The 12,833-nt window shown below is 48.1% G+C and overlaps 1 protein-coding gene and 2 long non-coding RNA genes across 3 annotated transcripts in view; all 3 read left to right on the forward strand.

Moving 5' to 3' along the window:
* The window catches only part of LOC127323596 (uncharacterized), a 212,023-nt gene that overhangs the window by 170,628 nt on the left and 28,562 nt on the right, over positions 1–12,833 (forward strand). The window lies entirely within an intron of this gene.
* On the forward strand, positions 1,633–8,398 carry LOC127321764 (cysteine-rich receptor-like protein kinase 44). Its single transcript, XM_071820523.1, has 8 exons — positions 1,633–1,787; positions 1,924–2,182; positions 2,276–2,504; positions 2,603–2,753; positions 2,828–3,043; positions 8,007–8,162; positions 8,290–8,351; positions 8,392–8,398. The coding sequence occupies exons 1-8, from the start codon at positions 1,671–1,673 to the stop codon at positions 8,396–8,398; spliced, it is 1,197 nt and encodes a 398-aa protein (XP_071676624.1). The 5' UTR covers positions 1,633–1,670.
* Positions 8,419–12,833, forward strand: part of LOC127321771 (uncharacterized) — a 31,642-nt gene continuing 27,227 nt past the window's right edge. Inside the window, exon 1 of the long non-coding RNA XR_011745862.1 lies at positions 8,419–8,465. This is a non-coding gene — a long non-coding RNA (uncharacterized lncRNA). The remainder of the gene's footprint in view (positions 8,466–12,833) is intronic.

Below are 12,833 nucleotides of genomic sequence, written 5' to 3' on the forward strand. Positions count from 1 at the left end.
ATTAACTGTGAGTAATCAATGCAAACATGCCTAAAATAGCAGTGGAAGAAATACGGGATTGTTGACCTCAGTCGGTTCGCGCCTCCAAGGCCGAGGCGGAGGCAGACTTGTGCCGCCGGCCGCATCCACAACAGCTGCCGCAGTAGCGGTGGCCTCGTCGGCCAGCAACGTCTACTTCTCTCCACCGTGATGCTGCTGCATCGGTTGCTTCCTCCGACACGGTTGCCGACTTCTCCTATAGTGGGGCCTTGTGTGGCTTCGCTGGTGTCAGCGCCTTATTTTTCGAAGGCATGTTGAAAGAGGTGCACTACAAGAAAAAACTTCCATAGAGACATTTTACTAGAGACACTTCCTACTCTGCCTCATTAAAAATCACATTAAGACACTTTGCATATTGTAGTGGCACTTTTTGAGACACTTCAGAAATAGTCTCAAATGTAGGGACATTAATTGAGATATTTCTGTAAGGTATTGCAATTTTCATTCTATAGACAACTTATGAGACACTCCAAAAGTGTCACAGATAAGTTATCAAGAGGCAATTCATGAGAAACTTGATTGTATGTCTTTACTTTTCCTCTAGAGGCAATGTTTGAGGCATTTTGCTTGTTCTCTAGAGACATTTGTTCTATGTTTGGGCCATGGTGGGCAATACTAATTAGAAATTTGTTCCAAGTATCAACATATACTTGTGAAAGGGTGAGATGGTTAATGGATTAAGTCTTAATCATTAAGGTCATGAGTTCGAGTATTGCTTTTCACATGGTTTCTTCACATTTATTTACACTAGAGACACAATATAATGCCTATTTTATGTCTTCTAAAATGTAAAGACATTATTACTATTGTCCTTAGCACGTAGAGACACCGCCCATAGTGACACTTTTGAGACAATATGGAAAGTGCCTCTATAACTACGTAAGAGCAATTTAAGTGTCTCTACTGGACCAAAATAGTGTCTCTACATGCCAATTCTCTTGTAGTGGTGGTGGCAAGGTTGAGGGCGTGCTTTGGACGTGAACTAGAGAGGCGGGCGGGAACTTGATCGGCAGGCGGGAGAATGACATTGTGAGCATGAGGGGGAATTTGGTGGAATAGCTATGGGGTTTGATGTGCGGCTGCCAGACGGGACCCGTGGGCAAAATTCCATGTGGGGCGGAGCGCTGGCGCATTCGCTTCCCACCTCAACTGTAGGGGGCGACACGGGAATACCATCTATTCTATTGGGCTCCAAAATCGGGCGGCCACTTTTAGGGTGCGTTGGTGTGGCCCAAAAACAGCGTCAGACCTCCATAGTGCAACTGAGGGTGCTATTGTGAACGCTCGTGGAGATTCTCTAAAGAGAAGTTCTACTATCCACCTAAAAAAGGAAATCGGGCATTCCAAACATGCACTTATACTGTATTTTCTGCATCGATTATACTTTGGTCTACCAATTAGGTAAGCTATGCTAACTAATACCGCATGTTCTTCCTGCTCAACTTTGATCGATCTAGTGCTTCCACCTGCTTGTGTATATCTTTCTTTGGCCATTGCTAGATCTTCGGTGATAATTTCTTTTTCGAAACACCATCATTGGGGTGAACCTTATTCTAGATATGAAATGTAAACATTTATTTTCAGGTAACAGCTTCCTTTTTCAGTTTCTACAAGAAAATTAAGGTAGTAACATGAACACCGCACCCGTCGCACCAAAGCCTGTGTCGCTTCATTTATTAGAAGAACTTACAAATGATTTCTCTCCGGACCGGAAACTTGGTGGCGGCACGTATGGAGATGTTTACCTGGTATGATCTAAGTTCTCTAATGTTATTGTTAATGGCACCTTGCATACATTTCCTGCTGAACATTTTATGTCACGTATCAAACAAAAAAATTAAGATATTGGTTGGAAATTGACAGTGCATGTGAAATGTTCTATAGGGAGAGCATAAAAATGGAGAAAAGATTGCCGTGAAGGTGCTTAAAGAAGGTCTGGACCTTAACGATGAGGAATTTCAGAAGGAGTATCACAACCTTGCAAATCTTCACCACAAAAATGTTGTCCGGTTAGTTGGATATTGCCACGAAACTAAGAGAGAATTTGTACCGTACAAGGATGGGGTGGTTTTTGCTTATAATATAAAAAGGATGCTTTGCTTCGATTATATGCACAATGGAAGCCTTGATAGTTTTATTTATGGTATGATGTGTGGTGCTTCACTTGTACATGAGGTAGTAAGTTAAGAAATAATTTGACGTATACTTTCAAGTTGATCTTTGTTTATTTTTGCAGATGAATTCAATGACCGTAATTGGTGTACACGCTATGCAATAATTAAGGGAATATGCGAGGGCTTGGAATACCTTCATGAGAAATTAAAACCTCCTATGTATCATTTAGATTTAAAACCAGCCAATATATTACTGGACGAGAACATGTCAGCAAAAATCGCAGATTTCGGCGTGTCAAGGCTGTTCTTAGAAGAAAAAACAAGAAAGACAAACACTGTTCTAGGAACACTGTAAGCCGATATTTTCATTGGAACCTACATTTTCTGTACGATAAAATTTGCGTTGTTCGAACAGTATCACACATTAACATATATGATTTCTCATGCAGTGGGTACATACCACCAGAGTACAGAAAGGAAGGTTTGATCACAATTAAGTTTGATATATTCAGTTTGGGTGTCGTGATCATAAAGATAATGACCGGACGAGAGGGCTACTTCCGAATTGATGATATGTCTTCCCAACAATTCATTGAGCTCGTAAGGCAAAGTGTTGCTTTTTGGCGATACTTATATGTCACATTTATGAAATAAATGTTGTTTTAAATTGTTAGGTACATATGGACTGGATGAATAGGCTACAAGCGATATCAGTGCACCTATATTCTGTACAAGTAAGGAGATGCATCGAAATAGGTTTAAGTTGTGTGGAGGCTGATCGACACAAAAGGCCAAGTATTGGGTTAATTGTCAGTACTCTTAATAAGACGGAATCTTGTCTCCAGATCCTTGATGCATTAAGAAATGACTCAGCCTCATCGATAAACCAGGTGCGACCCCTAATGACAAGATTTATCTTTTTTGTGTGATATCAAATAAATGTATACGCGATGATTTAATAGACCGTATAGTCACCAACCTGCAGTATCTGCATTTTTACTGTTGCTTTATGGCGTGTGAGTTATGTATGATACTCTGTCATAACATTACCATTCTTATGCTCTTAAAAAATCACTACCTTTTAATCACGTGTTTACAAAACCGTGACCACAATTGTAGTCATATCCACCACATAGTAAGAATCTAGCATAGTCGCAGCAGGAAGCTCTCCTTGTAAGCAAACACTGCCACCGCTGCCATCTCCGATCCGGACCATTCGTTCACTCGTTTCTCACAGGCCACGGAAACACATGGAGGGAAGAGCAGATCGACTGCAGAAGAGCTTGGGAGGCGATGCCAGAGCTGCTTAGAGCATGGTTAATAGAAGAGCCTGTTGTTGGCTGTAGAGCAGTAACACGTCATCTAAAGCCTTTATAAAAATCTACTTGTACAATAGGTTGGCTATAGATTAGCTATAAGCTTGACTTTAGCATTAAATGATTGAATGTGCAGGAGGCAAACTATTGGTAGAGAGAAAGAAAAGCTAGCCAAGAACTCTCACGCTGTCTCCATGCAGGCTCCTCATTCTCGTATATTGTGCTGCAGCCGGGCTCTAAACATACAGCCCGCTTTACTCTTTCTCATCCCTTCTCACTCCTCCACATAGGATTTTGCTGACGTGGAACACACTATAGCTAGCTGACTAGGTGCTATTATACTCGCTCTTACCGTCAGCGCGTCCGGCGACGGATAGCAGTGGCCAGGTGAGTTGTGGCTTCGAGGCGGCCCAGATGATCGTGCGACACTGCCCGGGGACATGTGGCGTATGCGTGAGGGAAAATACTCTCTTTCCTCGGGGGATCGCGCGAAGCGATCGTCCGCCTCGCTGGCACCGGTTGTCGCTAGGGCTAGATAATCTTTAGAAATCGGGATGGTTGGGGGCCCACCCACGTGCGTAGGCTTTATGCTCTCTCTGGCCTTAGGCTGGTGCCAATGCATCACCACACTATCGCCTGCCACGTCAGCTTTTTTCCTCACTCTCACCCCACTCTCACCCCACTCTCACCCCACGGTGCCAATGCACAGGTTATAGTGCCAGCTCTCACCTCTCTCTCCTCCACATCAGCTTTTCTCTCTCCTCGACATCAGCATTTCTTTTTCAGATTACAACATTCAAAATAATGCAAGAAAATTATTTTATTGAACTAAATTTGTTACCGATTACATAATAATTAATAAAATTGCATAATAAATTTTAAAAATTACATAATAAATAATAAATAAATTCTACTCCTCTTCCTCCTCCTCCTCCTCCTCGTCGTCATCATCTTCTAGACCAAGCTCTTTTTCCACCATCTGGATGGCCTTCGCATGTTTGCGCTTTTCTCCTTCGTTCATGTCGGCGGTTGATCGGTCTTTCATTTTGTTCCATTGCTTGAGTAGCTTAGCCTTCACTAAACCATTCCACATGTTCTTCATCGCGAAGGATTTACTTGCTACCTCACTGCTTGATGAGGTTTCCTTCTCCTTCCTCCTACCCTTACGTGCCGCGGCCTTGGCCCTATCGCGGCCCGTTGGACGCTCCTCCTCCGTCGTCGCCTCGCTAGAGCTGTACTCACCAGAAACTCCCAGACGGCTTCTCTTGGAAGTGGAATCGGTTCCACTACCAGGACCATGTTGTCCTTTCCACTTCGCTTCATTGCGAACAGCTTCCCACCAGTGGTGCCGTCTGAACGGCTGAGTCACTCTTTTGTCATTCGCGTACCTCTCCATTGCCGCCCTCATGACCATTCCATCGTCTGCTCCACTCTGACGTAACGATTCTTCTTGGATGTGGTATGCATTGAACAGGGACACCTCCTTGTTGTAGACGTTCCAATGATCCTTCAGTTGCTTCGAGGTCCGACGACGGGCAGGCTCGGAGGTAGAGTTGAAGGTTTCAGCTATCTGACCCCAAAAACTAGTGCCGGTCTTGCAATTACCGGCGACAGAGTCCTTGGAGTTAAAAATCCAAGCATGAACCTACAATGAAATAGACATTGTAAGTGAAAAATCGAAGCAAGAACCAACCCCGAAATAAATATGTGATGGGTAAGTAAAGTACCAGTTTTTCCTCTTCCGCAGGTGTCCAGTCAAGCCTCTTTGCACGCGGTGGTACGATTGTTTCCGCGGCATTGGACTCGGAGCTTGGAGCACTGGCTTCAGGAGGTGGTGGAGGGTACGGACCATATGGCGCGTATGGATACGGAGGTGGAGGGTATGAACCGTACGAAGGTGGTGGGTAAGGAGGTACAGTGCCACTCCCGCTACCTGTAGGTGGAGCATGTGGAGGTGGTGGGGGGTATGGATACGGAGGCGGAGGGTATGGCCCATATGGCCCCGGAGGTGGAGCGTATGGCCCATATGGCCCCGGAGCTGGTGTGCCGGAGGAGTATAAAACTCGAGGAAGCGGCGAAGAACCGACATTGTTGCGACGATGTGTCGGAGAGACATCATCTAGCTGTATTGGTGACCCGTCGGGACCCAAGAGATCCGTGAACGTGGTCAAATCTGGTGGAGTCCAACCGGACATGGTGGAGAAGTTTTGAGAGAGGGAAGGTGATGAATGGAGATGAAATGGGTGTGGATTGAGTGAAACCATATGGGGGGTATTTATAGGGGGTGGGGATGAAATTTTAGGGTTTTTTGAACCAGCAACAGCTACCCAACGGCTAGCTGACGTGGACGAATCAGAGCGCGCCACGTCAGCTAGCCGTTACACACTACCGCCCCTCTCTCGCCCGCTCTCGCCCGCCTCTAGCCCGCCTACCGCCCGCCTACCGCCCGCCTAACGCCCGCTCTCGACCACACTCTAGCCCGCCCCGCTATCGCCCCACCCCGCCATCGCTGCCGCCTCGCTACCGCCTCCCTCTCGCCTCGCTACCGCCTCCAACGCGGGCGTTAGCCAGGCGGGAGCGGGCGCTAGCGCCGGGCGCCCCCGCCGTCGCCTGCCACTCCCGTCCCGCCCCTCTCCCGCCTGCCTCTCGCCCCGCGCCGGGCGGTATCGCCTCCACTCCAGCCCGCGTTGGCACCAGCCTTACCTCTTCCAAACGTTGTTGTCTTCAACAGCCATCGTTACCACCGCACGCTACCATTTTTCCTCCCCTCCTGCCCATGCTTGACCGCGCGCGAGGCGCCTCTTCTCCCTCGTCGCCTGGACGCATGGTCCTCCTCCGCCATAACCGCCTCCTAGCCATGGGCAACCTTTCACTGCCACCCTTGTCTGCTACCGCACATCCACCACAGGGTTGAGCTCCTCCGGCCTCCGCTCCTGCACGTTGTTGTCGCCGGCCTTCTCCATGATCTCCGGCGCTCGTGCTGCCGCAAAGCTTCAAGGCAACAAGCGGCGTGCTATGAGGCATGACCGTCTGAGCTACAAACGGCAGGCAGCGCTGCTGCGACCACTATCTAGTGGCCACCATAGTGTTAAGCTTCATGCACTAGCCACTTGAACCAAAAGTCCGAACTGATGAAAAGGGCTAAGCAATCTATTTATACACTTCAACACCCCCTCTCACGTGTGACGGGAAGACGAGAAGACAAGTCAACACGTGTAGAGAGGCAAAGAGGCAGCGGGAGGCCGGGCACGGCAGGAGGCTGCAGGGAAAATAGAAAAGCGCAAATATTGCGAAAGCCAGGACTTGAATTCGAGACCTGGGGCTCTGATACCATGTTAAGCTTCATGCACTAGCCACTTGAACCAAAAGTCCGAACTGATGGAAAGGGCTAGGCAATCTACTTATACACTTCAACACATAGCACATGTCGCCCGCCGGTGGAGCTATATCGGTTGTCGGCGTCTGCTACGTCCAGCCTCGGTGGCAATGCTACCGAAGGCGGCGGCGTCTGCTACGTCCCTCCGGCGGCGCTGCTACCAAAGGCCGCCGGTGCTGCTGCAAGCGGCGGGAACGCCTGCTATGTACGGCCGGCGATGCTGCTACCGAAGGCCGGCGGCTCTGCTGCAAGCGGCGGGGATGCCTTCTATGTCCGGCCGGCGGCTCTGCTGCAAGCGGTTGCTACGTTCGGCCAGGGGCGCTGATACCAAAGGTCGACGGCTCTGCTGCAAGCGCAGCGCCTGCTAGTCCGGCGGTCGGAGATGCTACCAAAGAAGGTCGCCGGTGCTACCATGGGAGGTGGCGGTGCTACCATAGGCGAGCACATATGCAACAAAAGGCATCGCTGCTACCATTGGTTGCGGTGTTTGCTGCTTGCCGGAGGTGGGATGCTGCAAGGCGGAGGTCTCGCCGGAGTTAGGAGCGGAGGTGCTACCAACGAACGATGGGTTTGCTACCAAGGAACGAAGGGTTGTGCTACCCAAGGATTCGACGTTGCCGGTGAGGCTGCCGACGCGAGCGGAGGTGCTTTCGGGCGGGCGCGGTGCTTCGTCTTGGGCGGCGGCAGTTCCGGGAGGCGCGCGTGCAACGCTTTGTCATCGGTGGCGGCAGTTCTGGAAGGCGCGGGTGCAGTGCTTCGGCCGTGGCTTCGTGGGGGCGTTTTTTTCATTTTTTTAAGAGGTGCGGGAGAATTGACTCAAGAGGTACGGTTTGGATGCATGGCATCGGACAGCTGGCGACCCAGGGGATCTGGGGATTTGATCCCCCGGGGGACGCTCAGCACGTTGGATGCAGGATTAGCGGGAGGTGGAACATATTAGGGAAAAAATCGTGCGTAGTTGGTACCCTACACGTAATTTGCGGAAGTAGTAACAAATATGGAAGGAAGTGCGATGTCACTAGAGAGACGATATCAAACATGGGCTAGGATCTAATATTTCTGCTAAGTTCGTGACTTTATAAGCAGGTTAAGATTAGATATATGTTTGTTTTTGTGTATGAGTGTTAAGTTATTAACATCTAATTTGGACTATTCTTGTAGCTGTGCCCTTGCATTACCACCGATCATAAGATGTTGGATCTCCTGAAAGAAAAATTGATCTCTTATCAACTTCGCATAACTGACAACAGAAGTAGGCCGCACTTAGTTACAATAACAACCACTTGTGATCCGGAAGTTGGTACATCAAAATCTGAGGTCCGTTTTGCAAATCAACTAAGTTTACATGATATATGTCTCAACTATCCGTGCATCGTCTAATATATTTCTTCCTTGGTTCGCGCTCTTTTTTACCTACTGGTATGGGTTGTTCATTATCTGGCAGCCAGTCAGACCAAGAATCAAGGTAACACGGATTTATTTTTCTCTCTTCTGTAACCCTTGCTTGTTCTCTCGCGTGTTACCTTACACCACATTATTTGTTCAGATCATAGACTACGAGGAGGGTTTGAGCGGTTTGAGCATGGCGCTTAGCATGGATGTGCATTCAACAAAGCCTTGGTAGGTTTATGATTATACCAATATTTATTCTACTATTTTCATGCCATCTAAGTAAATATTTGTGACACTCTAAAACCGGCACCATTACACCACATGTTATCGATTTTGGAACGTCTACCTACACGATGTGCACGTAGAAACATACATGTGATGCAGGTGCAATTAAAACAAATGGTAGCATTACAAAGAGTTCACAATAAAGCTCACAAGAAACATATATTGCGACTACAACTCTAACGAGCCAAAAAAAAATACAAATAGATACAATACAAAGATATAAATTATACATAATATAGCCAAATACATTCAAGCACGGAGAAGAGTACAAATGAGACTAAGAGTCGTGGAGATAATCAACTAGCGTGCATAAACATGCTCAGGACGCCATCTGTGCAGCGTAGGACGGCAACGGGTAAGGGGCAAAGCGGGAGAGGTGCCTTGGCATGGGGTCAAACCTCAGTGGATGCGCCTTCTCCCGGCTACCGCCGGGCGCCCCCGCATTGGTCTCCGCCCAACGGCAAGGATCGATGCCAGGGAGGGGATCAAATCTGCCCGTCGGCAGATTCGCCTGTTGAGCTCCCGCTAGAGCCATGGTGGCCGTCGACGCCCATGTCAGCGCACGAGACCACATCGTTGTGACCCATGAGGGTCAACTGATAGCCGACACCTCGCCTGCTCCAATCATCACCGCCGCGCTTTGGAGTTGGTGTGCCTCACAGTCGGATGGCGCCGACGCTCGACGCAACCCGCTAGGGACTCATCTTCGTCGCCAGAGGTGGCGGAGACGGAGCGTCCATGGACAAAGCAGTTGATGGGACGTGAGGAGAGAAGAGGGGGTGGCAGTGTAGCGGTTACTGGAGCGAGGGGAGTGGGTAGGGGAGTTAATCCGTGTATCCCGCGTTTCTCCACATGTACCACGCGTACGGGCGCACAAAACGAGGCTAATGTTTTTGCTCACCGGGGCTAGTTCTAGGGAAACTGCCAATTCAGGTGTTACGCGGGGTGTTGAGAGCAACCAAATGGGCTGAAATCTGCTCTCCGAGGCCTGCTTCGAGGTCCTGCGACATACCAAACGTGCCCTTGTTTGGGCCAGTTTTTGCACTACAATTGGTTGCTAACGATTCTATTTCGGCTTGGTAGAGAAATGAACGGGCATGCGATTGTTAGGTTGAACGTTGAGGAATGTTGTGGCTAACTAAACTAGTTCTTCAATCTTAATTCTCTTAATTTTCCTAACTATTCATTAATTCGAGATAAAATCTACATGAAAAAGATACTCCTCGCACTGGTGGAAAAAGGGCCTTCCATCCAGCCCCATTAGTCCCCAAATATTTCGAACCGTGACTAATGGGACCTTTAGTCGCGGTTCGGGAGGCGAACCGCGACCAAAGGCCTGGGCCCAGGGCGCTCGCTGGCCAGCTGGTGCACGTGAGGGCCTTCGGGCACCTTTAGTCACGGTTTGCCAGGCCAACCGCGACTAAAGCCCCTCCCCTATATATACCCATCCAGCAGCCAGCACTTAGCCATTTGGAGCCATTCTCTTCACAAACTTCACAAGGGTGTGTTAGGTTTGCTTTTGGTTCCTCTTATGCACACAAGGTGTTTGATGAAATGCCCCAAGAGCATGAAACAAACATGATATGAAGTGTCGGAGCCACACTTGAGCTTCCTCATTTATTTTTTCCTCCTCGATCGCGGTTAGCAACTTGAACCTTTCATGTGTCATTGATAAAATATGCATATGTGTGTAGTTCATTGTTTGATTTCTATTGTTTGTAGTTAGTTAATTAGTTTAACAAATGCATGATGGTTAATTATATATTTTATATTATAATAATGCAGATGAATCGGCAATGGATGTACGGTAACCGACTCTCCGGCGAGTTCACTACGGGTTTGAAAGATTTCCTCGTAGTGGCTAATGCGAACAAGCAGGGGGGTTTTGTTATCTGTCCATGTGTTGCCTGTAAGAATCAGAAGGGTTACTCTTCCTCAAGAGATGTTCACATGCACCTGCTTCGGCAGGGTTTCATGCCAAGCTATAATTGTTGGACCAAGCATCGAGAAAGAGGGGTTATAATGGAAGAAGATGAAGAAGGGGATGATTTCATCGATGACAACTATCTTGATCATTTCGGTGATACTTTCATGGAGGATGCTGAAGGTGGGGAAGGTGAAGGGGAAGGTGAAGGGGAAGGTGAAGGGGAAGGTGAAGGGGAAGGTGAAGAAGAGGCACGTGATGAGCCCGTTGATGATCTTGGTCGGACCATTGCTGATGCACGGAGAAGCTGCGAAACTGAAAAGGAGAGGGAGAATTTGGATCGCATGTTAGAGGATCACAAAAAGTCGCTGTACCCCGGATGCGATAATGGTCTGAAAAAGCTGGGCTGCACACTGGATTTGCTGAAATGGAAGGCACAGGAAGGTGTAGCTGACTCAGGATTTGAAAACTTGCTGAAAATGTTGAAGAATATGTTTCCAAAGAATAACGAGTTGCCCGCCAGTACGTACGAAGCAAAGAAGGTTGTCTGCCCTCTAGGTTTAGAGGTTCTGAAGATACATGCATGCATCAACGACTGCATCCTCTACCGCGGTGAATACGAGAATTTGAATGAATGTCCGGTATGAACTGCATTGCGTTATAAGATCAGAGGCGATGACCCTGGTGACGATGTTGAGGGCGAGAAACCCAGGAAGAGGGTTCCCGCCAAGGTGATGTGGTATGCTCCTATAATACCACGGTTGAAACGTCTGTTCAGGAACAAAGAGCATGCCAAGTTGTTGCGATGGCACAAAGAGGACCGTAAGTCGGACGGGCAGTTGAGACACCCCGCAGATGGAACGCAATGGAGAAAGATCGACAGAGAGTTCAAAGATTTTGCAGCTGACGCAAGGAACATAAGATTTGGTCTAAGTACAGATGGCATGAATCCTTTTGGCGAGCAGAGCTCCAGCCATAGCACCTGGCCCGTGACTCTATGCATCTACAACCTTCCTCCTTGGTTGTGCATGAAGCGGAAGTTCATTATGATGCCAGTGCTCATCCAAGGTCCGAAGCAACCCGGCAACGACATCGATGTGTACCTAAGGCCATTAGTTGATGAACTTTTACAGTTGTGGGGCAGACCTGGTGTACGTGTGTGGGATGAGCACAAAGAAGAGGAATTTGACCTACGAGCGTTGCTTTTCGTAACCATCAACGATTGGCCTGCTCTTAGTAACCTTTCCGGACTGTCAAATAAGGGATACAATGCATGCACGCACTGCTTACATGAGACTGAAAGTGTATATTTGCCAAATTGTAAGAAGAACGTGTACCTTGGGCATCGTCGATTTCTTCCGAAAATTCATCCAGTAAGAAAGAAAGGCAAGCATTACAACGGCAAGGCAGATCACCGGCCGAAGCCTGCGGAACGTACTGGTGCTGAGGTATTTGATATGGTCAAGGATTTGAAAGTCATCTTTGGAAAGGGTCCTGGCGGACAATCAGTTCCGCAGGGAGCTGACGGGCGCGCACCCATGTGGAAGAAGAAATCTATATTCTGGGAGCTAGAATATTGGAAAGTCCTAGATGTCCGCTCTGCAATCGACGTGATGCATGTTACGAAGAATATTTGCGTGAACCTCCTAAGCTTCTTGGGCGTGTATGGGAAGACAAATGATACAAAGGAAGCACGGCAGGACCAGCAACGTTTCAAAGACCCTAATGACCGGCATCCGGAATGGTTTCAAGGTCGTGCCAGCTACGCTCTGACCAAAGAAGAGAAGGTCATCTTTTTTGAATGCCTGAGCAGTACGAAGGTCCCGTCTGGATTCTCGTCGAATATAAAGGGAATAATAAACATGGCGGACAAAAAGTTCCAAAACCTGAAGTCTCACGACTGCCACGTGATTATGACGCAATTGCTTCCGATTGCTTTGAGGGGGCTCCTACCGGAAAATGTTCGAGTAGCCATTGTGAAGCTATGTGCATTCCTCAATGCAATCTCTCAGAAGGTAATCAATCCAGAAGATCTACCACGGCTACAGAACGATGTGGTCCAATGTCTTGTCAGTTTCGAGTTGGTGTTCCCGCCATCCTTCTTCAATATTATGACGCACCTCCTGGTTCACCTAGTCGAAGAGATTTCCATCCTCGGTCCGGTATTTCTACACAATATGTTCCCCTTTGAGAGGTTCATGGGAGTATTAAAGAAATATGTTCGTAACCGTGCTAGGCCAGAAGGAAGCATTGCCAAGGGCTATGGAAATGAGGAGGTAATTGAGTTCTGTGTTGACTTTGTTCCTGACCTTAAGCCGATTGGTCTTCCTCGATCGCGGCACGAGGGGAGACTAAGTGGAAAAGGCACGATCGGCAGGAAATCAACG

Source organism: Lolium perenne, chromosome 5 (assembly GCF_019359855.2).
Source record: "Lolium perenne isolate Kyuss_39 chromosome 5, Kyuss_2.0, whole genome shotgun sequence".
Taxonomy (NCBI): Eukaryota; Viridiplantae; Streptophyta; class Magnoliopsida; order Poales; family Poaceae; genus Lolium; species Lolium perenne.

What these genes read in the sequence shown, in the direction of transcription:
- LOC127321764 (XM_071820523.1), top strand. Translation starts at nt 1,671, where the DNA reads ATGAACACCGCACCCGTCGCACCAAAGCCTGTGTCGCTTCATTTATTA. An exon ending in CCTTGATAGTTTTATTTATG is followed by an intron (nt 2,183 to 2,275) that starts GTATGATGTGTG and finishes TTATTTTTGCAG; the next exon opens with ATGAATTCAATGACCGTAAT. An exon ending in TTGGTACATCAAAATCTGAG is followed by an intron (nt 8,163 to 8,289) that starts GTCCGTTTTGCA and finishes ATTATCTGGCAG; the next exon opens with CCAGTCAGACCAAGAATCAA.